The 27,693-nt window shown below is 40.3% G+C and overlaps 1 protein-coding gene across 3 annotated transcripts in view; it reads right to left on the bottom strand.

Annotated features, from left to right (window-relative positions):
- GNA12 (G protein subunit alpha 12) overlaps positions 1-27,693 on the bottom strand; it is a gene marked incomplete at both ends in the record, with an annotated part of 72,914 nt that overhangs the window by 14,103 nt on the left and 31,118 nt on the right. For all 3 annotated transcript variants that reach the window (XM_084250508.1, XM_084250507.1, XM_084250506.1), the window contains one exon: positions 18,954-19,169. In XM_084250508.1, coding sequence (XP_084106634.1) covers positions 18,954-19,169 — 216 coding nt within the window. The remainder of the gene's footprint in view (positions 1-18,953; positions 19,170-27,693) is intronic.

The raw sequence follows: 27,693 nt of genomic DNA on the forward strand, positions 1-27,693 counted from the left end.
TATTTATTTATTTATTTTTGTGGGACCCTTGCCGGTGGCTGGGGATCGAACTGGCGCTGCAGAGGCCGCGGGCAGCCTCGCAACCCAGCGCTCAACTGCTGTGCCACCAGGGGAGGCCCTCAGCACTGTTTTAAGATTGTATGAACATGGCCCAGGTTAAGCATGAAGCTCTGATATCCTGTGGGACAAATGTGTAAGGAACAGAATTAGGGAACCAAATGGTTAAAATCAAATAAAGGAACCTGAGATGGAGAGTTTAGCTAATTCAACAAGCAATCTAAAGTTGCCAAACAAAAAACAACCTATTGTTTAGTGTGTTAAGATAAACTGCACCAAGATGGGGGCACTGATTTATAATCTACTATTTATAATACACGGCTTGTATTTTCCATAAAAAAGCCAAAAGAACTCCAAAGTTCAGATAATTCAATTTTTCTAATGGGTCCCAAAAGTTTCAATTTCTACATCAAACTTTCCACTTGAAGGACATACATTCTGTGTTAATGTCATGATTACTTTGGTCCAGAAGAACTTGAAGGCAGTTTGTTTGGTAAACACATCCAGCAGACAATACACTTACTGGCAGGTTTTACCTAACAGATGTGAGCTAGGAAAGAACTATATAAATCAGTCTTCAAACAATTACACTTACATGTTCTATTTAAATAAAAAACGATAAGATGCTTTCAGGGGCCAGATACTAAATCTGGGCCAATCCAATCTACAGAGAAGAGGTTAGTAGAGCAGGGCAGGTAGGGCCCCCAGATGACCCTGACCCAGTGTGGATAGGAAGAAGACCCTCTGGAATGACAGGCCAGACTAAGGAAGAACTACTTTGTTCTAGGAGCTCTTTGAGGAAGGTACAGTTTTCCTTCTCTTCCCACTCGTCAAGTTAAATCCCAGGTCTTGTAGAACTGAGTAGATAAGATAGTGACATTCAAATAGCCTTCCTATGAATTACTTTCATATGACACCAGGAAAAGAGTCGATTAAAAACCTGACCTAGTATCTCAGAGCATTATTATTATTATTTTTTAAAAAGAACTTTACTGAGATAGATATTTAAAAAATATACAAGAAACTATACACACTCAAAGTGCCCAATTTGCTAACTTGACATACGCATACACATACACCTGAGGCACCATCACTTCAGTTAAGTAATGAACACACATGCATCAAATGGTTCCCACATGTCCCTTCTCTCCACACACCCTTCCAGGCAACAACCGACCTGCTTCAGTCACCTGTTATTAGTCTACATTTTCTAGAATTTTATATAAAAAAAAAATCACATAGTATGAACTCCTTTTAGTTTGGCCTTTTTCACTTAGCATTATTATTTTGAGATTCATACATGCTGTTGTGTGTTTCGATAGCTTGCTCCTTGTATGGCTGAGCGGTAACCCTGAGCTGTAACCCAGGGTATAGGCATGCCTGAAGTTGTTTGTTCATTCACTTGTTGATGCAGCAGTTTTCAGCCATTACAAGTACAGCTGCCACAAACATTTGCGCACAAGTCTTTGTAGTGACATATGTTTCCATTTCTCTTTAGTAAACACCTAGAAGTAGAATGGCTAGCTCACATGAAAAGTGTACATTTAACTTTCAAGAAAATGTTACACACTCTCATGGCAGTGGTTCCATTTTAGATTCCTATCAGGAGCCAGGAGCGTCCCAGTCTCTCCACCTCCACACTATCTTTTGTATGTTCAGTCTTAAATTTTAGCCATTCTAAGATGGGGCAGTGGTCTCTCACTGTGGTTTTACTTTCCATTTAGGCTGAGACAAATAATGCTGACTGAGAATGTTTTCATGTGTTCATTTTCCATCTGACTTTCTTCTTTGTTCATGATTGTTTACTTGTTGAGTTTTAGAGTTCTTTATAAATTCTGGATACAGGTCCTTTTTCAGATACGTCCTCAGAAATACTTTATTCTCATTCTCAATAGTTTTTAGAAAGCAGATGATTTTAAATTTTGGGCTTAAATAAAATTTTAATTTTTGATTCTTTAATCCATCCCATGGAACCATTTGCCTATATAATGTCAATATCATACTGCCTTGATTACTGAAACTTTCTAAGTATTGAAATCAGTCAATGTTAGTACTCTTAGTTTGCTAATCTTTTTCAAAATTGTTGTGGCTCTTCTAGGTTATTTGAGTTTCCATGTATATTTCAGGATCAAATCGTCAATTTCTATAAAAACACCTGTTGGGATTTTGATAGAAACTGTCAGACCTGCTGATTAATTAGGGGAAGAGCAGACATACTGATGATATGGAATCTTCTGACCCATGCACCTGGTTTCTTTAGAACTCCCTTAATTTTTTATGATTCCATTTTATCTCCTTTGTTGGCTCATTAGCCATTTACTTTTTTTATTTTAGTGGTTGCTTTAGCATTTATAGTATATTTTTTAAACTTATCACCGCAGTATACCTTCGAACAGTACTATACCTAGTAAATGTGAGATCTTTATGAAAGTATATTTTCACTTTTCTCTTTTTGTGCTATCTGCATCACACATTACCCTTTTGCGTATGTTACAAATGTCACACTACATTTTTGTTATTTTAGTTCAAATAGAAACTACTTCCCATTACTGTTTTTCTTCATTCCTTTGGATAGATCCAAATTTCTATCTGCTCTCAGTTCTCCTGCCTAAGGACTTCCACTAACATTTCTCATAGTGTAGGTCTCATAGTGATGAATTTGTTCAGCTATTGTTGGAAGTCAAACAAAAATCTGTTTTTTTTTAATTTTTGTGTTGAGGAACTGGGGTATAGGCCCAGAGGTGTGTGTGTAGGAGGGGGATTCACCAGAGACAGGGTGGGGAGCTAGCAGGCAGATTTACTGAAATACACTGCTGAGGGGAGAGGGACGGGTGAGACAGGAGAGGTCTGCTGCTCCATGTGGGTTAGTTCCCTGGGTGGGGATCAAACTCAGTGATAGTGGTGATAGTGCTGTTAACCCCTAGGGCACCAGAGACGCCCCAAACAAAAACTCATTATAGCTCACCTTCACTTTTGCTTTATATAGTTTTCTATGTTGTCAGGGTTTTTTTTTTTTTTTTTTTCCCGGTACTTTCCAATCCTGAAAAATGTCGTTCTGCTGTGTTCTCACTTGTGTGGTTTCTGACAAGGAATACTTGTCTTTGTTCCTCTGTTCATAATGTCTTTTTTTTTAAATTTTCTTTTTATCAGTGGTTTCAAACAATTCAATTGTTTTGTGCCATTGTTCAAATTTTGGTGTTAGTTTTTCAAATGTTTTTCTGCTTTCATCCTTTTTGGTACTCAAAGTACAGGTGTAATGGGTATTAATCCCACCCTCTGTGGCCCTGGGTACTGTTCCCACTACTTCTTTAGGTTAGTCTTGGGCAGTATCAAGGCTTTGGATGATAGTACCATACTGAGTACCCGAGGAGGGTCCCTGCAGCTCTCTATGTGTACCATCCCTTTTCTGGTACTCCTGAAAATTCTAGCTCCCTTGGTCTCTCCATACTCTCAGTTTGACTTCATCAACTCATCAAGTCCACTGGGGTCCATCTGGGTTCTTCCACTGGCACCACACCGTGGAACTCTCTCAGGGGAGCAAACCTGGGCAATTGTGTGGTTCACTTTACTTGTTCTCATCTCGCAGCAATGAATGTCCTTCAGTGCCGAGGCTCAGTGTTGTAAACACTGATGTGTCAGACATTTTTGTCTTTTTGTTGTTGTTGTTGTTTCAAGCAAGGACAAATCTAGTCCCTGTTTTCCATCTGGGAAAGCCAGATGGAAGCCAAGAGAATGATCTTTTTTTTTTTTTTTTAAAATAGAGGCATGTTTTATTTATTTATTTGTTTGTTTGTTTTCGTTTTATACATGCACTGGGTACAGTCAGAAGTGCGGGAAGGTGAGAGAATTCACCAGAGCCAGAGCAGGGAGCAGAGCAGGCAGAAGGACCGAAGTACACTGCTAAGGGGAGCAGCGGGCGGCAGGAGAGCTCTGCGCGCCATGTGGGACCCTCCTCTGGTGGCCGGGGAGCAGCCGGGGATCGAACCGGCGCCGCAGAGGCCGCGGGCAGCTTCGCAACCCAGCGCTCAACCGCTGCGCCACCGGGGAGGCCCGAGAATGATCTTTTGAGATCATTCCACCTCCATTCTCATCAGCTGGCAATATCCAAGGTGATGTTTGGACAACTCTATAATGGTGATGATTATACAACTTTGTAAATTTACTAAGAACCATTGAATTGTACACTTAAAATGAAAACAAATGAATTTTATGGCATGTCAGTCATAACTGAATAGTGTTGTTAGAAAGTAAAAGGCAATCAGTGTAGAAGACAAAATTTTCCAGTCTGGCAAAAGGCTCATGTCATGAAGTTCCACAAGTCAATAAGAAAACAATGGACAACTCAATAGCTATGGGTCAAAAGATTTGCACAAACATGTTATGGAAAAGGACACCCCACTAGTCAATAGATGTAAAAAGATGCTGAACTTATTTAACCAAGAACTTATTTAGAGTAACCAAGTACTTACTTAGAAATACAAAAGAAAACAGGGCCTCCCTGGTGGCGCAGCGCTTGAGCACTGGGTTGCGAAGCTGCCCGCAGCCTCTGCAGCACCGGTTCGATCCCTGGCCACCAGAGGAGGGTCCCACATGGCACGCAGACCTCTCCTGCCGCCCACTGCTCCCCTCAGCAGTGTATGTCGTCTGTCTGCCTATTCTGTTCCCTGCTCTGACTCTGGTGAATTCTCTCACCCTCCCGTGCTTCTGACTGTACCCAGTGCTTGTATAAATAAATAAATAAATCTTAAAAAAAAAAAAAAGAAAAAGATACACCAGGATTCTTAAAATTAGATAGTGCCAAATATTGGCTAGAATCTCACATGGTACTAGAGAGATATAAAATAGTACAGCTAATTTGGAGAAATATTTGATAACATTTTGCTACTACCCAGCAATTTCACTCTAAATATATTCTCAAGAGAAATGAGTGTAAAAGTTTATTAAAAAGCATGTAGAAAAATGTTTACAGCAGCTTTATTCATGATAGCACAAAACTACAAAATAAACAAAATGTCCATTAACAGGAGAAAGAATTATGGTATATTCCTTTCATGGAAGTTATACAGAAATAAAAAAAGAATGAACTACCAGTAAATGTAACAACACAGAGGAATCTCTCAGTAGTTATGTTGAGCAAAGAAGCCATTGTTACTCCATTTAAGTGGACTTCAATATGGTGGTTATATGACTTTTTGTAGCAATCCCAAATGTCCATCAGCAGGCCAGTGTCTAACTAAATTAGCACACAATGCCACACAGCAATGAGTGGGCAATTAACAACTACCTGGCACAGTACAGGTGAATCTCATAAAGCATAAGCAGCAGCCATGTACAAAATTGTAAATATTGTATGATGCTACACACACGTGTGCATTGCAAAAGCAAGCAAAAGTCATGCATGCTGTTAAACATCAGGATTATTTACCTTTGGAAAGTGGGAGGTTGTGACTGAACAAAGAAGGGATTTTAGGGTACTGGTAATTTTGTTTCTGATCTGGATGCCTGTTACAGATGTATGTTCAGTTTTTGAAAGCTGGGTTAAGGTATATGTATTTTTATGTATGTGTATGTGTGTATACATACACAAAACACAAAAGCATATGTATACATATATATAACAAATTCTCAACAAAAACAGTTAAAAATGAGACAGAAGTATCATGCAGTGGTGGCTTGAGTTGTGATTTTAATCTAGATGGTTCGGGAAGACTTCACTAAGAAGGTAACACTGAAGTCAACACCTTTATAAAATGAAGGTAGAAGAGTATTCCAGACAGAGAGAGCAGCAAAAATAAAGGGCTGGAGGGCAGATCATGCTTAGAATATTCACAAAAGAGCAGGAAGACCTGTGTGCCTGAGCAGAATGCAGGAGAGCAAGAACAGTAGGATACAGGGCTGTGGGGAGACAGGAATCAGATCATTAATTCAGTGAATATTTTAATTATATAAGGTCTGGTTAAAGCACAAGGTAGAAGAACCCAAAGTCAACACTTGTCATTAATTATTCCTTTTAGGCTTAGATTTGTCTGCCTTTTTACACAAACCACTTTCAAAGATGAATAAAACCAAATAACTCTAAGAACAAAAATATGCATAATGTCTAGGCTAGTACTCTTTCCCTAAAAAACAACAACAACAACAACAACAAAACCCTCACATATTTTATGAAAATAAATCTGTGTTAAATAGCCAACTTTTTACTTAGTTTATGGTTCATGCATAGTGGCTGGCACAGTAAGCATTCAATATAGTGGAGACACTATTAATGTTATGATTATATAAAATAATATGCTAAAGGGCCTCCCTGGTGGCGCAAGGGGTTAAGACACAACCTATGAAGCTGTCTGCAGCCACTGCAGCACGAGTTCGATCTCCCGGCCAGGCAGCCACCCACATGGCGCAGCAGACATCTCCTGTCTCACCCGCTGCTCCCCTCAGCAGTGTATTTCAGTCAATCTGCCTGTTCTGCTCCCCGCTCTGTCTCTGGTGATCCTCTCACCCTCCCATGCCTCTGGCCTGTACCCCAGCTCTTGCATAAAAATAAATAAATCTTTAGAAAAAACCATGAATTCTATAATTTACTGACATCCTTTTCAAGTTTGGTGTCACTATAATTTGGATTTTTTAGTGAGTTATGAACAATTTATAACTGAGAGATAACGACATTTTAAAATTAAGGAGCTGGAATAGATAATATACATGCACATTGCAGAGAACTCAAAGTGGAAAAAAAGTGGGGGAGGATGGATCTTAAGTCCTCCATTGCTCTCTCTTCCATCGGCAGCCATTGTGACTAGCTTCTTGGGTTTTTAGGTTTAATTTTAATAGACTTGATAAAGCTATCCTTTTCTAGGAGTTAGTACATGGCTTTTTCTTCATTTTACAACTCATTTTGCATTAAATACCATGCTAGCTCTAAGAAATGAGATAGAGCCAGCTTGAATGGTCTTGAGAGGTTAGGACTTAAGAATTCCTGGAAGATCAAGAACACAGAGAAAAAATAATATGAAAACAGAGCCTCGACTCCCAGGCCCTGTTGTAATTGCTGGGGCTCAGAGGAGCACTGTGCTGGTGTCTCAAAAATGGGCAATGGCCTACGTTCCCTGGCAGGAGCCAGTGCCAGGAAATGTAGACCTGCTCTTTATAACCAAGCAGCCTGTTCTCAGTGGGGGGTATCCTGAGGATGGAACATCAATCACTAAATACTGCCTGTGAACTAAGTAGGAGGAATCTGGCTCTCAAATCCTAGGAGTGGAGGTGACCTCAAGGTTACTGGGGTTCTCAACACCAGCCAGGCATCAGAAGTCCCTAGGCAGCCCTCCACAGAGATGGCTGCCGCACTCCTCTACCCCAAACCAGATTATCCAGGATGGGAGGTCCACAGCTGCACCTTAAAGGAGGCCTGCACAGCCAAGTGGGGTGGCTGCTGAGTATTCCAGAATAATACCACACTTGAAAGTGTGGGTACTTCATGTGACTGATTTATATACCTTGTATGGCAGTCGCATTAATGATGACTCCTTTAAAAAAGGGTGACAATATTGTAACTCCCCTCAATCACTTATGTGGAAATTTCACAAAATACAACACAGTAAGGACATATTTATATTTATAGCCCAAAGAGATTATAAAACACACACACTGCTATTCCATGCTTACATTACTTTGACCGTGGTGAAGGTCTCACATGGATGCACATGCCAATACTTAGCAAATCATATTCTCTAGATGTGTGCAGTTTATCGTGGCAATTACAACTCAACAAAGTTGTTAAAATTCATTTTAAAAAGGAAAAAAATATTCAACATATAAAGATCAGGGGAATGTGTGATCTATTTTGAAAAAAGTTCCATCAAAGGGAATTAGTAAAAAAGGATAAGAAGAAAAATCTAGTGCTAAAATACAGACACTTCATTTCACGCGAACCAAGCCAGTTGCTGGCAGCATTGGCTAAAATAGTATCATCCCAGCAACCGCATGTGCCTTTCCTTTACCTAGTGCTGTGCTCTCAGCACACGTGCGACACTGGCTGTGGACATGGCACACCTGAGACACAGGGGGATGGACTTTCCCTTACCGATAAAGGAGGTGGAGACTCCAGGCAGCTGCAGAGAAGGTTAACTAGGACGCCTGTCTTCTGCTTTGCTGCCCATCTATTCCCACCCTCTCCACTCCCCACCCGAAGACAACTGCAGGCAGAGCTGGCCAGTGCCATCCCTTCTCTGGCGGAAGCAGACTTCCACTGTTCTCTGCCATGACACCAGCAATGGGATGGAAAGCACATGCACTACTAAATTGGATGGGAAAAGTATCCTGTAGAAGTTAAAGGGTAAAAAACCTGAAATGTGAGAATTAGGTAAGCAAGAATAAAAATAAGAGAGATGAAAGAAAAGGCAGCTGACGATTGGCAAGCTGACAGAGCTTGGATTAGACACCAACACGCCATACTCCTTCAGGAGGAGAGGGTGCTGGGGCTGTGGGCACTTCAGAAGTCACCACCTCGCCCAGGCATGGGGAGGTAACCAGGCTCATCCCTTTGGGAAAATAAGCTCAGAAATAGGTTCTGGAGAATTTGCAAAAATGTGCCAGTATGATGCAAAATACCGACTGCAATAAACACAAAGTGAGTTCCTTTTATATCAGACATTGCTTAAGGGATGAGATCAAAGCCTCACTAAAACAAGTTCCAACCAGAACTGCTTATTCCATACACTGCGTCCACAACACCAAAGCTTTTTGTCCCACATTAGTTTGGTCTTCAGGAACTTTACAATTACAGAGGGTCATCGACATAGTATATGTCCAATTCTGTATAAAACTTGTGTTTCAAAGAATAAAGCTCAGTGACTGGCTAGGGAGTTCTGTACCTAGTGTTGCTGACACTGCGCCTGCCTTGAAATGGCAGAGTAGAAAGCTAAAGAGCAGAAGTACTGTCCTGGGGCCCCTGAGGGCAGAAGGCAGAAGAGGGAGCTGACTGTTTCTACATAAGCAGGCGATACACCCTACAGCTGATCCCCTGGGCAGACGCAAGCCCTTGTTCCTACCTTCTTTCAATTAATTCTGCTTTTTCTCAAAATTCATGGGACTGGGATTTCCTTTAGAATATAAATTTTAATGCAATTAAATACTCTGGGTTCAAAACTACATGGAGGAGGGAAATGTCATTTTAATTATAAAGACACTCTTATTTCAATATATGAAAATCATGACGACACAGACCTGGCAATAGAGCTAAACAGTAAAATTCTGTCTCATAAAGAAACACAAAGGACTGGAGTGAGCTGAGGGAAAAAAGGTTGGTTAGCGACCTTTGGGAAGGGAGGGGTGGAAGAGTGAGGAGGAGCCAGGTAGCTGACCTGGATGCATGCCTGTGCCACCCCCAAACTTTAGTGTTGAATCCCTAACCTTGGATGTGATGGTATGAGGAGGCGGGGCCTTTGGGAGATAACTGGGTTAGAGGAGGTAATGAGAGTAGAGCCCCATAGTGGGATTATAAGTGACCTTACAAATGTCCAGAGCTCTCTCTTCCCAAATGCACAAAGGCCATTGAGTAAAACAACTGCAAACTAGAAAGAGAGTCCTCACCAAGAACCATATTGTCCAGCCTCCTGACCTTAGACTCCCAGTCTCCAGAACTGTGAGATAAAAATGCCTGTTGTTTAAGCTGCCAGTCTGTGGTATTTAGTTATAGCAGCCTGAGCTAAATAAGACAGACACCACAGGGCACATATTACTACTGTAGAATCTTCACACTGAGATGTGAAAGGCTCACAAACAACAGCTGGGATTTATTTCTAAACCTCAAAACTTACAAGCAGAAATCACTGATTAAAAAGTTTTTGTAAGTTTTATGTATTTATTCATATTTTGGGGATAAAAACTATTGAAGCATTTCTGTTGATCCAGGTAGAGGTGTTTTCCAATATATTTCATGGTAAGTCACAACTGCATTCCCATTCACAAGTAACCCCTCAAAGGGAATGCTCAACACAAACTCATCTTGGCACCTTCACCTGAACTTTCCAAAGACTCACAAATAATCTTTGAACATTCCTGAATTATATTCTCCCTTTCAAATTCTTATTATTGTAAATTATAACATCAGAAAAGTGCATGAAAAGTAAATTACAATTTTTCAACACAACTACAAAGGTCAAGAGTAGACCACGCAACCTAGAAGTGCCATCATAAAACACCCTAACTTCTACAAGTACTGCTATCCTGATGCTGGCGATAATATTACTGAACTTTCCCTGCAGTTTTATCACATGCATGTATCCCCCAACAGTGTGGCTGAGTTTTAACATAATCACATGGTGCGCTTGCTTTTGTGTAAATCAAAAGGCACAATATGTATTCACGTCTGCCTTCTTTAGTTCAACATCACAGTATTTGTTGTTGGGAGCTGTCCTTTACTCATTTTTACTGTAGTACTCACAAATGAAAACTATTTACCCATTTTACTGTAGAGGAACATTTTGATCATTTCTAATGATGACTATTTCCAATGCTGCTTTGAATGTTTACCTATATGCTTTATATGTGCCCAGGAGTGGGACTATTAAGCCAATACAAAATATGTATCTTAAATTTTAATAATACAAATCTATTTCCTAAAATTGGTATACCAATCTGTGTATCTGCTAGCACTACCATGTATGAAAATTCCTGTTATCTACATCCTTGTCAAGCCTTGGACACACTGGCTATTTGTAACAGCATTGGGGTTTCTTGGACTGCTCTTATGAAGTTGTATGACTAGTCCCCAAGGAAACCAGCTCATGGATGGGGTTTCTTTTGCTTCGACCCCCTTGCCTGACCTGGCCCAGCAGCTTGGCAATGCCTGTACTATCTGCTTTCTGTGGGTTTACTTTTGTTTCATCCCCACCCTCTGGAGTCCCAGTTCATTACAAGAGTCATCTATCAGATTCCCCAACTTTGGCAATCTTAATTTTCTATCTCCTTTCAAGACCCTAAAGACTGTCAAAAATCACAGCTCAGGCTCACAGTGTAGGCCACCAATGTCTCAGGGAAAACGAGCTGCTGTGGCTCTGCACCTCCAGCTCTCAAGATTCTCTTAGGGTTTGTTCTAGTGGCTCTTTAGAATTGAGTCAACTGCGATGCTTTTATAGTTATTTTTAACATTTTATCTAGCATTTAAATTATTTTCAGCAGAAGTCTTTGGATAACTAGTCCACTGGAACTAGAGGTTGGAATTATTACAATCAATGATTTAGGATAAATTCCTTGGAGGTGAACTACTGCCACAGGATATACACAATGTTTTGACAGAAAATGAGAATCAGAATCACTTTATACTTTCACCACCGATGTACAACAGTACCCATTTCTTACCCAGGGAATTATTCTTTATAATCCCTACCAATTGGACTGACAAAAAGTTAGCTCATTATAGCTTGAATTTGCATCTCCATGATCTTATTTCTTTTTTCACTCAGTCTCCTTTTATTCATCCTTAAGTACTCTTTTACAAAAGCTGCAGCTTGTTTACACACTGTCTCAAGACAAAAAAACACTAATATGTTACAATTTTCTTTCCCACTTGTCATTTACCTTTTAGCTTTCTTTCTGCTGACTTTTGTCATACAAAAGTTAAAAATGTCTACTCAGTCAAATCCATTATTTTCCTTTAGGGTTTTTGGCCTTGTTATCATGCAAAATATGCCATTATTAATTCTGCTATGTATCATACTTTCACTCTAGGCCATTATGTCACCAGCTTACAAACCCTCTGGAGGTAAAGCTTTATAGCAAAATTTCCTACTAGGATCTATGGTAAAATGCATAACACGTCATTTCCCCCGTAATGGTATAGATTTCTAGAGGTCTTTGAGTATATAATACTACTCAAGACTAATGAAATAAAGGGGAAAGGCCAAGATCATGAACAGCAATGCTTAGGTTTCTCACCAGTACATGGTCCAAGAATAGCAAATACCTCAGCTTCCTGCTTCTGTGTCCTCAGGCAAGAACCTCCCTAGAGGAAACTAAGTGCCAGGCCTCCAGAGCTAGGATCAGGACCCAACAGGCCTTACAGGACTGGGCTACTCGAAGTTCTTTACATTTTAGTCTTGGTTAGGGCACTCATTAGCTTTGTTGCTTCAGGCAAAGTTCTTTAACTACCAGGCCTCAAATTGTCTCAACATCAAATAGGAGGAGTTGGTTAGAGGATTTTTCAAGTCTCCCCCTGCCCCCACCCCACCCGGACTTTAACTGTAAGTTTTAGTAAGGCTGGCGTTTCCCCTTATGAATCACATGAAGAAAATTTTGTTTGAAAGGTTAAAGAAAGTAATCTCTGATCTTTTAGTATCTGAAATATAACTCCATTTTCACAATAAATTACAAATTCCTGAGCTATTATAGAAGATAAAAAAACAATGAATTCTTCATATGTAAGTTATGTTTCTGTAAACACAACTTAAATAACTTGTATTTAACATATAGGATTAAATAAACAAACTGCACTATTCCATACTATGGAATACTTCTCAGAAATAAAAAGATACACACTGTTGATAAACATGACAACGTGAACAGATCTCAAGGTTATTATAATGAATGTGAAATATCAACCTCAAAAACTCACACTGTATGGTTGCACTTATATATTCTTCAAATGACAAAATTTTAGCAATCTGAGAATAAACTAGTGGCTGGCAGGGATGAGGGCTGGTGGCGGAGGGGTGGGAGGCGTGACTAGAAGGGGCCTTATGAAGGAGATGGCCATGGTGGTGGAGCAGTTCTGTGTCATGAGTGTGGTGGTGATGACATGAATCCACATACATGACATCATGTCAGGGAAACACACACACACACACACAATACCAATGTCAAATGTTCTGGTTTTCATATGCTGTGGTCACATAAGATGTAATACTGGGGGAGACTGGATGAGGGTGCAAGGATCTTGCCACTATCTACCACTTCCTGTGAATCTACAATTACTTCAAAATAAACTTTTAAAAAGGAATAGAAAAAAAATGGTGATAGTTCAAGTAAAACTTGGTCCTAACAAAAAAGCAGCAAAGGATGTCAATAGTGAACTCATGAAGAATATATGTAGTTAATAAACATAGAAAAAGAACAATCATGGGCATTTTTACTTATCAGACTGGCAAAAATCTAAGGATAATAAATCTAGAATGGCTGATGGTGCGGAGGAATCTTCTCATACATAGGAGGAATATAAGCTGGTACTATTTGCTGGCTTCAATTTTATTAATAAATCTACTTAAATACTAACTAAAGACTTTAGAACTCAACTAGTGCCCAACCACCTCAAAATGGGGACTAATGTTTTACATGGAGGTGGAGGTGGTGGAGACTGCGTGTGTCTAAGCTGAAACAGACTTCCCTCATCCATTCTCCTCCTTGCTCTCAGAATCCCTAACCTTAAGAGTCAAAGGAAATGAAGGGTAACTGATCACAGAAAGACCAGGATGCATCTCTTGGCAAAGAGCAAGGACTGTGAGGAGGTAACAGCAGAGGCATTCAAATGACACAGAACTTAGTGTTTCGTGCCTTGCACTCTGAGAGCAGGTTCTGGACACACAGGGTCAGCCTGGGAGCCACTCACAAAGAGAAGAAATGCTCTCCATCAGTGTCCCCATTAAATAAAATATAGAATAAAATACTGGACTCGATGTCAACCACTGGGACTGATGCAGAGGGAGTCTTCAAGTTGGAAGGGCAGTTAGACTATAGTCCTCCACATTCCTCTCAATTTTAATGTACACACACACCTGACCACTTCTCACTACCTCCCTCCATCACCACCACTGACACACACCATCATCACCTTTCATTTCCACTATTACAGAGCCTCCAAAAGGACCTCCCTGTTTGCTATAAATGATGCAACTGCAAAAGCAATCCCATTAAGATGAAAATGAAACCATATCTCTCCTTTCCCAGAGTCTAAGTCATTCCAATGGCCCCTCACCAGTCCCTCCACAAAGCCCCCCTGTACTACAAACCATATTCTCTCAATGCATCTGCTTGCTTGACTCAATCTCAAGGGGCGCTGTGCTCACTGTGCTACATCTGGACCCAAAGCTTGTTCCCACCCCAGGGCCTTTGCATTTGCCATTCTTTTTTCTCCCCTGGATACTTACAAGGCCTACTCTGCACCTCCTCCAGAGCTTTCCAAGTGCCACTTGGAAAGACTACATTAGTCAGGGCTATGGGCTAACACACAGAGGCTGCGACAATATGGACTAGGGTGCTGCAGCCATGCACTGTATGCCACTGCTGCTTGTGGGTTTGCACTGACACCCGTGGTTCTTGATACCATCAGCCTACTGAAAGGAGGTTCTAAAGCAGTACCATTCAAACACACAACTGTGGTGGATAACATTCCTTTAAATCTAAAATTTTGCTTCGACATCCACTCTTTTCTCACCATCTCTGGTAATGTCACAAAGACTCAATACTTTTAAACTGACAGAGAGGATTCTTTGTAATAAACAGAAACATTTGATTTCCAGAAATCAAGAAACACTGCTATCCACACAAACTTACTCCTCTGAATGGAGTCTTCAACTCCATCTTCCAAGCCCAAAAGAATGAGGATATTTTCCAGAAAGCACAATGCCCTGCCATTTTGAAATAAGAACTGAAAAATATAGAAAAGTCATGATTCGGTGACTTTTTTTTTAAACATCCAAGAATTCTGAAGCAGGGGGTAGCAGAGGAGAGCCCTTATACCAGGACAGTCTCCCTAACATCTCAACAAGCAAATGCTTAGCTCATAATCAGACATGAGGATGTCAAGAGAGGACTCTGGCAGCAAAATGCCAAGGGAACTGTCCAAACCTCTGAGTAAGAAAAGATACACCTCATCAGGAACAATTACATTGTTATATTTAGTTGATTAGTCACAATGTCAAAAATATATTATGAAATGCAAAACTGGCTTCATCTATTCAAGCAATTCTGTATCTAGTGATTTTCCCATATATGGGGCACAGAAAATGCACAAAAATTCCTATGGCGTGTTTGGATGGAAGTATGATTATGAAGATGACAATTAACTGGTAAGCAGCAAAGAGCTGTGCAAAAGATTAGCTAGGAAAAAACCAGTAGCAGCATACCATGAGACATGTGGTCAAGCTTCAAAACCACTTCTGTCTGGGAGCAAGTTCTCACGATCTCAACCAGACTTCTAAAAGAGCCCACCAATTGACCTTTCCCTCCTATCATGCCTCCTTCCAGTTCATCTTTACACTGCCCATATGATTTCTGGAAAAATTCCATATTGGATCTGCTATTTTCTCCTTTGACACCTCCATGGCTCCTCTGCTTCCAGGTAATTCCAAGCTGTTCTGCTCAGCATGGCACGAATGAAACAGGGAACCCTGCCATTAGGACCCACCCCTCAAGGTACAGCTGCAGACGGCACATTCGCTCCTGAGAAAGGCCACCCCCTTTCCTATGGTGGCAAACACAGGGATGGAAAGCAAACCTGCTAACCAGACCGGGCACAGCACTGCCCTGGCTACTGGCCCCCACTCCCTTGCCCTATTGGTAGTACGTGCTGATCAAGCCCTCTTCTGTTGCTACCACTTTGCAAAAACAGGAGAAGTCTGATCCGAACTGAACTAACACAGAGAAGTGGGCAGAGCCGAGAAAAGAGAAGCAGTTCAAACCACATATAAGCCTTGCCCGCCATCTCTAGGACTTTGTCCTCTAAGTTGATCAAGACCCTTTATCTTTTAAGCCAGCTTGAGCTGGGATTTCTGTTACCCACAAACAAAAGCATGTGCACCAATGCCTGGCCACCCTGCCTGCCTCTCCAGGGTCAGCAGGTACTGCTCTCTGACCATGCAAAGCTTCTGGAGCCCCATGCAGTCTCACCTCCCTTTCTCAGAGCTCCTTGCCACCTCACTTCCAATTGTCCCCCTGGTTCATTCCTATCAAATCTTTAGGTAATCTCCTCCACAAATAGTTCCCCTGACCCATCGTTGCTCAGTGGAATTGCTCACTTTTGTCCTTTAATTAGTAATGTATCTTGTATATTCCTTGATTATATTTGTCACATTTTATTGCAATTATCTGATTGCATATGTCTGTCTTACCAGCTTTCTGGTAAGACTTGATCTAATTAAGCACAGTGCCTGGCACACAGGGCTCTGTGACAGCACCCACCACACTGCACTACTGGGAGGACTATGATGTACAAATTCACTCACTATCCGGGTAGGAGTTAGATAAAAAGAAAACTAGCACACCTATGCTAATACCCTTCGAAAAGACCCCTAAATTAAAAGGTATAGTAGAAAGCAGACAAACCATAGAACTGTTATCCAGATTGTATTGCAATCATTTTAATTAAAGAATTTGCCAAATACATTTAAAAATTCAAAATTTTCTTATTAGAAAAAAAGCAAATCAACATTTATATTATTTATACTTATGATGAAAACTTCACTGTTTAGTGTCTTGTTATGCTTTACCAAATGTCTTTTAAAAGATAAGGTCTATCCTGCTAAGTAAAATGACACCCAGAAAAGTATGTCTCCATATCTCAGGGGCCTCCCTGACCCACTGGGAGTAAGGGTGGGATATCATATCGCCCTTGTTTTATTGATAAAATCCTTAGTTTTATTGCTGTTATGTTGCTTTCAGGAAGTTTCTAGAAAGTTCCTATTGTAAAAACCACAAATTAAATTGTACAGGATGCTGTTCAAAAAAATAAGGAAGATAAAGTCTATCACAGAAAGTTTATCTTTCTTTCTTATTAAGCTATAAAAGTTATATCAGATCCTGCACATAAATGGTGGTGGCATCAGTGACTCAAGGCACAGGTAGCTAGTGAAAAAAAGAGCAAGGCTCTCTCCCTTTGGAACAGCAGAGTCCTTTCCTAGCCTGCACGCCTGCCATGCTCTCCAAAGAGGAGCAAGGGTGCTCACAACGTAGCCACCAGACACCTTTTGCTCTTCTTTGTGTTTCTGCCTCTGCGTTGGATGACAAGGGAAACCAAAAGGGCCAAGGCAATAAGGAAAATTCTAACACCTGGCAGACAATTCTCAAAACACCTGTCTCTCCACCACTAGACGGTCAAAGGTCTCGCAGCTCTGTTCCCCCCCTCAAGGAAGGGGGGAAAAAAAAAGCAAATAAAATCAAGTTGCTGAAATACCACTCTACAAAAGTTTCTGACATTCAGAAAATGATTCAAAGAAGAGAAACAGGGGTCCCACAATAGATGGGGAGCCAAGTGGAAGGCCAATCACATCACATTAAGATGATTATGTTTCCTTGGGAAACAATACAAGGGGCCAGAAGGAAAAAAAAGACAAAATAAGCGGGCAAACTATACAGAGTAGACATTCAGCACGGGAGGGGGAGGGGTCAAAATGGGAGGGAAGAGCACAAGAGTCTATAGTGATGGCTTACAGGTGTCTTGGTGGTGGGGGACAACATCTGAGAGGAGAAATCAAACATTGTAATGAACAATGGTGTAAAATATATATTAAAAAATGAAAAAAAAAAGATGATTATATTCCTGACATTGTATATTCTGACAATAACGACTAGAAAGAGACTACCTAGTTATTTTAATAAAATGCTATAAAATGGTTGAAATAAAAAGAAAACTATAAAAAAAGGCAAAGTACAGGAATACTACATATCTACCCACTAAATGAACTGAATCTTATCATATTTGCTTTTATTATAAGTTTGTATTTCAAAATACATAATTGCCTTCAACAGTGTATTCTCCAGGTAGCCAAGTCTTCAAAAAGTTGAACTGTTTAGAGTACGAGAACAAAACATTGGGATGATTATTGACCTAAATTGTGGCAGCCTTATCCTAATCACATGCCATACTTAGGTCCAGATAAAAGACCCTGGGAAAAGGCTCCTTTTGGTCTTATTCACTGTTGTATCCCCACAAAATGTAGTGGCTAGCACCCATAAATGTTGGATGAATGAATGAATCTGGGAATAAAGAGGCAGACTCGTCTTTCAGACCTAAGTTCCTCATGGCGACTTCTAACAAGATATGGCCTTGGGCCAACCATAATCTCTGGGGCTTATTTCTATATCTTCAATACAAGGGCTCAACTTATTCAGCTGGCAGAGGGGGGGAGGGGTGTGTGTGTTTGTGTGTGTGTGTGTGTGTGTATGTGTGTGTCCATCTGTTCCAGCTCTAAATCACTGCATTCAAGGGAATAAAGCAAATGACAAAAGTGAAAAAAACAAAAACTTCCTCATACACAGATATAAAACTATAACAAAATGTCAGAGACCAGTGACTCAAAGTTTGGGCTCCTGGCTACTCAGGGGCAAAGGGATGTCAAAGTCCTGGTGTTCTAGATACCTCAGGTGTGTGTTAACATCAGCTGGACACATCTATTTTTATTTTAGGAGAAATACGATACTTTCCTTAGTATATAGTAATGTTGGAAGGTATTTAGGAAAAACCCAAAAACAAACAGGGCAAAACGACCCAGATGTTCTGATTATAGATTTGTATCCTAGTGAGTCTGCATGAGGAAAATGACAAGGTTTTTTGAAACTGTTGGACCTTAAAATGAAAGGAAAGAATTAGAAGGGAACAACTTGAGCGATCCAGATTGACTTCCACAGTGCTGATCTGAAAACACCATGATCTGCCAGCGTGAACAATATATGACACGCTGGAAAGTTGTTTTAGGAAGGCATTCCTTGCCTACAAGATCTACCTGCCTAGAATAAATTAATTTTTCCCTCTTGAACCATTTAGATTAATGTGTTTTTGTTGTTGAATATTAGGTTTTCCAGCAATTATAAAGCTAGTCTGTACTTCTACATAGTTTTAAGGAAATACTTCTAAAGGTCAAAATTAGTTGTGTAAAACACACTCATGAAACCCAGAAGGAGGGCTTACTTACCAGTTGGAACTCGCTCCTCCGGCTGAAAGCTTCCCTGATCCCGGAATCCCTCCAGAGTGCACTCAGGGCAGGCACATAGAGCTGGAAGGTGGCAGGCTCCACAGGCAGCCCTGCTTTGTTCTCAAAGGCCATTAAGAACATCCCATGCTTTTCATTTTCAGAATACTGCCAAGGAATACCAAGCTTGTCTCGTGCATCAACAAGAACCCTTGAGCCCTAGGAAATAAAAGATGGAAAAAAGGATTTAGCTGTGCTCCAAAGACTAGGCTGTCATAAAGCAGGAAACTCACAAGCTATCAAATCTGCAACCAGAACTTGTCTCTGGGTTTGCTCTGTCATGGCACAAATGTCTTAAACCCATAGGAATGTGACCTACTAGGATGGATGTACACACATACCACACAATAGGTCTGCCTTTGCTTGCACGGATTTAGAAAGACCTGGAAGGATGACAACTGAATGGGGGAAGAAGTGGTGACAAATTCAGCAAAGTGAACACTGGAAACTGGACCTCAGTAAAGACTATTTAAAACAACAACAGAGACTCCTTATTACTGAAACCTGGCAGCTCTTCAACACCAGGAAGATACAACTGCTTGTTCCAACCAACAGTGGGTGGGAGAACACACAAATGCAGGCAGCAGCAGTCACGAGACAGGAAAAGACTTAAAATGCGACGTAAGTCGAGTGGTCCGCCCACTGAAACAAGAGCCGGGGGATCATGTTCTAGATTTAATGCCACCATTGTTTGTGATGATGAGAAACTATTTTTCATTCTTTTGCTTATTTCCTCACTGTTAAAAATAAATGTTTTCTGCCCTTTTTTTACCTCGCAGATAGGGTCAAGGGGAGGGAGAAATAGCCTGAGCTAAACTAAAATAGTCTTAGGGAAGGCATCCAGACTGTGGAAACACTGACTTGGTGATAACCGCCTTGCTGTGCAGTCTCTTTAATCATCTTAGATTAGTGCTCAGAATAAGCAACACATACCTAAGGAAGCTTCTGAGTTCTTCTGAGGGGACCCAATGCATGGCTAATACTGATGATGCAAAAAGTATCGGGGGCCCTTTCTGGAAAAGCCTTCACTGCCCTCTCTGGGCTGGTGGGACCTGGTAGGACAGGGAACAGTGCTCTGTGCTCCGCCCCCAGCAGAGGGAACACCAGGACAATACTGCCTCTTGGCGCTTCATTTTTTTTTTTTTATTTTAAAGATTTATTCATTTTACACAAGAACCGGGGTACAGGCCAGATGCGTGGGACAGTGAGAGGATTCACCAGAGACAGAGCAGGGAACAGAACAGGCAGACTGACTGAAATACACTGCTGAGAGGAGCAGCGGGTGAGAGAGGAGAGGTCTGCCGCACCATGTGGGACCCTCGCTGGCTGGCTAGGATTGAACTGGCACTGCAGCTGCTGTGGACAGCTTCACAGCGCAGCGCTCAACCGCCTGCGCCACCAGGGGAGGCCCCATTTTTTTTTTTTTTTAAATGGCAGACTTATTGGAATACAATTCAGATACCACACAATCCCATCATTTGAATCATACAATGCAATAGTTAGCAGTGATCCTAAAAAGTTTCATTTCCAATGTCTGGGGCGGAGCAGATAGATCAATTCTGCCCTCCTCATATCTCTACTGTAGTTTTATCAGTTTGGTGCTTATAACTTCTATTTCTGCCTGCAATCAATGGCAATGGTTACCAAAAAGAATAGCCACAATCTCTTCTGCAGACCTCGCTGGCCAAAAATGCATGGTTAGAGGTGTTCTGTGAGTTTCCTCCACACTCATCTACCACAGGTGACCATGTTCAGGTCTAGTCATCCACAAAGACATGTTCATGCTGACTTAGGGCAGAGTACTGAGCTAGATGTGTGGGAAAACAGCGCCTAATGAACAGTGTCTGAGCTCTAGAAACTCAGAAAAAAAATCAAACTGGATTTTTTAAAAAGATTTTATTTATTTATACATACAAGAACTGGGGTACAGGTCAGAGGTATTGGGGGGTGAGAGGATTCACCAGAGACAGAGGGGAACAGAATAGGCAGACTGACTGAAATACATTGCTGAGGGGAGCAGTAGGTAAGATAGGAGAGCTCTGCTGCGCCATGTGGGTAGCATGGGGATTCAGTCCCCACAGGGGATTGAATTCATGCTGTAGAGACTGCGGATAGCTTCACAGTGCTGTGCTTAACCCCTTGCACTACCAGGGAGGCCCTCAAACTGGATTTTATCAAAATTCAACTTCTGTTTTGCAAAGACCCTTTTAAAAGGCTGAAAAGACAAACTATGGTCCAGGAGAAAATATTTGCAAACCATACAGAACTTACATATAGAATATATAAGGAACACTCAAAACTCAACAATTAAACATTTCAATTTAAAAAATGGGGAAAGGACTATGAAAAGTGTTATTTCACCAGATAGCACATACAGAGCGCAAGATCAGAAGTCAAGGGTAAGGAGATTAGGACCTCCAGGGGTGATCACTATAGATCTACTGTATCCGCTTAAAAAGCAAAACAAAACAGTGACACCAAATAATAGTGAGGATACAAAGATATTTGATCTCATCCATTGTTGCTGAGGATATAAAATGGCATAGACACTCTGGACTATAATTTTTCAGTTTCTTTTAAAACTTAGCATACATTTATACAATTCAGCAGTCTCATTACTAGGCATTTATCCCAGAGAAATAAAAACCTATGCTCACACAGCAACCTGTGTAGGAATAGTCATAACAGTTTTACTTATAATAGTCCTAAACTGAAACAACCCAGATGTCCTTCAATGAATAAATGGGTCCATTGGGCTGATCCATACCATGGAATATTACTCAGCAATAAAAAGGAACAAACTATTGATAAAAGCAACACTTTGGATGGACCTCAAGGAAATTATACTGAGTGGAAAAAAAAGTCAATCTCAAAACATCACATAAATATGATCATTTATATAATAATCCTGAACTGATAAGATTACAGAGATGGAAAGCAAATCAGTGGCTGCAGGGATTAGGACCAGTGGCAGAAGGAGGGTGTATGTGGTGAGAAAGGGTAGCTGGAGGGAGCTAGTAGGTGATGACGAAGTTTTGTGTCTTGATAGCAGTGTTAGTTACACAAATCTACACAAATAATAACATGACATAGGACTACACACATACTGTACCACTGTCAACTTCCTGGTTTTGAAACTAAATTATGGTTTTATAAAATGTAACCATTGGGGGAAAAAATGGCCATCCCTCTCTGTGGTATCTCTATTCCCTGTGAATCTATAATTATTTCAAAATAGAAAGATTTTTAAAAAGTTAACTAGCAATCATGGTCATATGTGTTCCAACTATGTAATTTGGGAAGGGAAGATTCCTAGAAGGCAAAGGGAAATTAGCAGGAAAAGGTAAGGCTCCTAATCAGAGCTAGGTCTCAGCCTTTTTGAAGTGTGGGTTAATTCCATTAAGTGGCAGCAGTAGATTAAAGCCTATTCAGAGGGAAAATATGACAAGGAAATCCTCTGTTCCCATTCCTTCCTGTCCCCCCACCTCCATTTCTGGCCTCTGCATATTTCATATCTCCCCAACTTCTCTCACTGCATTATGCCAAATTCCCATCTGCTCAAGGAGACATCAAAAAGGTTAATGAACACAAGGAAACAAAGATGTCTCATATTTTTCATTATGCCAACAAAGATGATCTTAAGACAGAAAGGGTCACAGTGCCTTTGTGCAAGTCAGAAAAGGGTTCCCCGCCATCCCCACACCTGGCAAAAGGAGAGGGGACAGGATTTCAACCTCTACCTGCCTCCTCTCAGCCACCACACAAGATGGCCCTGCTCATACAACTCAAACACAGCAAATTCTGTCTTGATACATATTTTCCAGTGTCCTTTTTTACACATTAAGAGATTAACTTCAGCTTTTTGGTCATGATGGCAGAAGCAAGATGACGAAGGTAAGGTCATCATTTAGAAAGTATCACAATAAGATGCACACATTGTACCCTGCTGTGGCTCTAAGGTCTACCACCAGAAGTCAGCCAGTGGCAGATGTGGCCACCCCACCAACAGAAGAGAGGTGTCAAGGCCAAATGATGAAATACCATTGCGACTGATTAAATACAGCACCTGAAAATTGCATATTGCAGATTCAGGCAAGGATTAGGAACAACACCTAAACTGAAGAGGACAGCTGATGTAGCATCTAGTTCATCTTAAGGACTTGTTCAAGGAGTAAATGTTTTAGGATTAGAAAATATCTACTGTGCAAAGGTATATGGGGACTTTTAGTAGACTTGTAGTATGTGTGAATTACTATAGGCTGGATTTGGGATATATCATATTTACCTGTTAAGTAACTGTTTTGGAGTGGTATCTTTGAACTGGCTGCAATACTGCTTAAAAGAATAAGAACAAACAAAATCCTAGAATTCCTTTAAGCCGGTAACACTGGAAGGTGATGTAAAGAACGTAGTAAGTTAAAACAGCACGGCACATATGGCATATACAGATACTTAAAATGGTAGAGTAAATGAGACAACTTTTAATTACTTTTATTTACATTGATCTATTACAGTCTAATGACTTTGGGGAATGATGGTCACTTCTATATGACATAGTATGGAGTACCACTGAGAACATTAAGGATATGAGTTGAATTATTTTGGGAAGGTGATCTTAACTCATTCTAGTATCGATACTTGTTTGGCACTTAACGTACAGATTGTGCGTGAAGTGAAAGGTAAACAGCTACATGAAAAAAATTTAGAGTAATCAACCTACTAGATGTCAATCAATAAAATATGTAAATGGATTGAGTCCAAAAATGTCTGTAAGGCCATATGAAAATGCAGTGCATTGAGTAGGAAATAAAGGAAAACCAGGTGCAAACTCAGATTGTAAGCTGAAGGCAATGATAAAAAGGTTCCTGGTGAAATTGTTTTTAACCCTCCACTGAGTGATCAATGAATTTTCTGTGTTAAGTAAAGCATCTGCAATTTTGGGGAAAATACAGCTTCACAAGGATGACGACCTCACTCACAAATTAGATTGGGTCTATACATTGACTCCTTGGGGAGTTTCATTTTTAGATGTGGGAGGTAAAAGCAGGAAATCAAAACACACTTCGAAGCTGGAGTAATCATTTGCCAAGTTCAGTGTTGTTCAGTGCTGCACAAACCCGGCTTTCCCTAATTATCGGTGTGAATATAGGTTTGGCTTGAAAAAAAAAAAAAGGTCTATTCCAAAGCAACGTGTGCTCCCCCTGCACACTGCCACCCAACAACACTGGAACAAGGCCAAATTAACTTTACCCAAATATCGAGAAAAGACTCCGCACTTCTCTCATTTTCAAAATCCAAGGAAGTTGAAAAACCTGCTGCTAAACTTTGAATCAGACCACTTAACTACACAGTCCACTTTCTATATCTTCTTCACTTCATATGAAGGAAAAGAGTATAAAGAAAAAAATCTTTTACCTTTTTAAATTATCTAGTCAAATACTGCTCTCTTCTTAAAAAAAAAAAAAAACTGCACTCTGCCAACTTTGTTCTGAACATACAAAACTGAGATCTATGGGAGTTTTCTATTTGGGACAACTGCTTAAAAATCTAAATCTACTTTTTTTCCTTTTCTACAGAGTGCTTAAAGTCTTTGGCAATATTTACTGTACTTTTGCAGAACTGACAGTTATTGTGTTATATAGCATTACTAATGCTTTGAAAGCAAAATACTTACATATTATAGGCAGACTAGAATAATAAAACACCTTGCCCCTAACCTTTTCCAATAAAAGGGCAATTTCCTAAAACATAGGAAGCCAAAGAAAATCCTAAAATCCAAATACAGTCAAAAGAAAATGAAAAAAATTAAGTCACAAGACACTTAAGTCTTGTTAATGGCTCTGAGAAAAGCCCCTTTTTTTCATAACAAATTACTTAAGTATTAATTTTTTGATAACTAGACATTTTATTCAGCCACCCAAATATAAACAGTTAAAGTCTTAAGTAGTTTGATGACTTCATCTCAACACTATGTAATAAACTGTTCAAAGAGCACATTTTTAAGACAACTTATAAATTCAGCAATTTAAACTTCTGTCAAAGAATAGATTCCCTGTCTGCTGGGGATGCAGATTTGGGGGTTTTCAGTTTTACTGGATCCAGACCAAAAATTGCAAATCCTGTTATCTCATTTCAAAATAGATTTTGTTAGTTTAGCCTCTAATCAAACCAAATCTTTTTAGATTGCTCATTCCTTAAAATCTTCCCACAATAAATACTAAAGCTAAGATAGACATAAAATGCCAGTAGATCAAATTAGCTTTTTCTATAGAATGAAAGTTACACTAAGAAAAATTTAAGGTTTTGAATGTTCACCCAATTAGACAATGGCACATGTACTTGGAAAACTTTTTTTTTAAACCACTAGCTAAGTTGTTTGCCTTTGGCCACCCTCCAAATAAAAGACATGTTGCCAGAAATGTAAACAGGATACATTTCTTTAAGTTAATGAGTCCAGTGAGCAAAGGCAGATGTCTCCTTTTGGTTTCTCTCTAAAACTGAAGTGGAGGAAACCTTCTAATTCTGAGGTCAGAGAAAAAGTGAGAAAGGGGAGCAGCAAACAGACAGACCCATCGTCAGCGCTGCCACTATTTTTATGACATAAAATTGGATGGTTTCCGAATCCATCCCCTTTAGTCCTTCATACCTCACACATGAGCTTTTGGGAAGAAATACATCATTTTAATAGCACAGGGTATTCTTCACCACATCATTTTCGGAAAGCCACCTACAGTGTTCTACCTGAAGCTGTACGGGTTTGCCTCACCCAAAGAAAAGTGCCAGGAAATAGGAAAAAACAGAAAGGTAGTAAACGTGGTGCCAGCTCCGACAGCTTTCAACACAGTCACAGAAGCAGGGCAGAGTTGACGTGCAGGCCAGAGACAAAAATGCCATCACAGGGAGGAGAAAGGCCAGCATTGGTGAGAGTAGGTTAAAGATGGCCTGTGGCTAAGTCTGGAACTGATTCTGTAGGAAGCAGCTCTGATGGAAGGATCCGGAGAGACCCTGATGAGGTCAGAGCTCTGTCCAGACTCCATGGAGGGAGGAGGGTGGCAGGGGAAGGAGCCAGTGCAGTGGGAGAGCAATCAGGAGGCCAGCCAAGGCTGTCACAGAAGAGATGACATGGAGGGAAGAGGAGGTATAAAGGCGAGAGAATGTGGAGAGCATGGGAAAGCAGAGAGGCTACTAGTTGGTTCTCCCAAGCTGAGTCTAGAGGAGAGGCTGGATGGAGGGGTGAAAATTGGGTGAGTTTATGACAAATTAAATTTGACTGGGCAATGGGAAATCCAAAACAAAGTTTCCAGGAAATAAACTGAATGGTTTTAGAAACTCTGGGTTTAGAAGTGCATGGGAGAAGCAAACTACCATCATTAGCTGTTTTTTTGGTTACCTCAAAAAGATTGGTTCTCCTGAAACTTAAAAAATAATAAGAAATTCAACATCAATTCAGATTTCCTAAGCTCTCTAAATAAGAATGAAAATCCATGCTAAATTTTAGATTTCAAAAGCCAGCAGACTGGAGACTTGTGAAATCACCTCCCTGGAGCCACATACGAACCAATTTTCCCTCTTCTACTCTCCCAGGTGTCAAGCTATAAAGCTTGGAATCTACTTTGACTAAATATTTCATGAAATGTTATAAAGACAAACACTGGTATGAGGGGAAATGAAGCCTTCCTGTTGAGTACAGAAAAGATTAAAGAATTTGAGAAAACTAAAGATCATTTCAAAGAGGGAAAAATTCCATAAGCACTACAAACAGCTAAACATAGCTTACAAAAGCTTGCAATACTTTCAAAATTAAGCAGAATCTCCACTGTGAAATAATTTAGTGTGCATTTAAAATATTAATTAGAATATAGCAGTAAATATCTGAATAAAATGTAAATAGTAAAAGTGTTCTTAGAATTTTTTAGTGAAGTAGCTATCCATGTGTGTGGAGATACAGGTATGCATCAGCATGTGTGTGTGTTGAGTTCCTGTGATAACATACATTTTTACTGTGGACTGTGCTCTGAGAGCCACTGGCTGATTCTTGCAGAGTCTGCTAGGCGGCTGGCCCTTTCCTGTGCCCCCACCACTTCAAATTTAACATTAACTGGAGAGAGTATCAAAAGTTCAAATAGTAATGAACTGGATTTGGGGTGGAAATTATTACAACATAGAAAGAAGCTGTGTGAAGAGGTGTACAGTGAGATCCCTGTCCCTTGGGCTATTGGTGACAATGGATTGGTTTTGATGTAACACAATCTTGGTCAGTTTGTCAGGGTCATCCTGAATGACAAGGTGTAGCCCTCACGCACTTCTATCACTAAACACCATGCTGAGAAGCAGCAGTTAACATTCACCCTAAAAGGACTGCCTTTGGAGTTAGCCAAAGATCAGATGTGCACGGTTTGTGCTGGAGGTTGTACCCCATGAAGTACATTTAGCACCCTCTGCCTAGTAACTGTACTGTGTCCAACTTGATTGAGTCTGGGGTCTTGACATATTGTGGTAAATATAGGTCACAGACATGCTATTTTTCCACTAAGTCTATAAATTTCAATCAAGGTGTCAAACGAGCAGATGGAGACCTGTACAAAATTTATGGTGCCCCAGTAAAGCAAAAGGCTGTTTAGACATGCAGCATGTTATCACTTACCATACTAAATGCTGGCATGACCAGTACCATGTTAAGTGC

Source organism: Talpa europaea (assembly GCF_964194135.1).
Source record: "Talpa europaea genome assembly, chromosome: 12".
In the NCBI taxonomy this organism is placed as follows: Eukaryota; Metazoa; Chordata; class Mammalia; order Eulipotyphla; family Talpidae; genus Talpa; species Talpa europaea.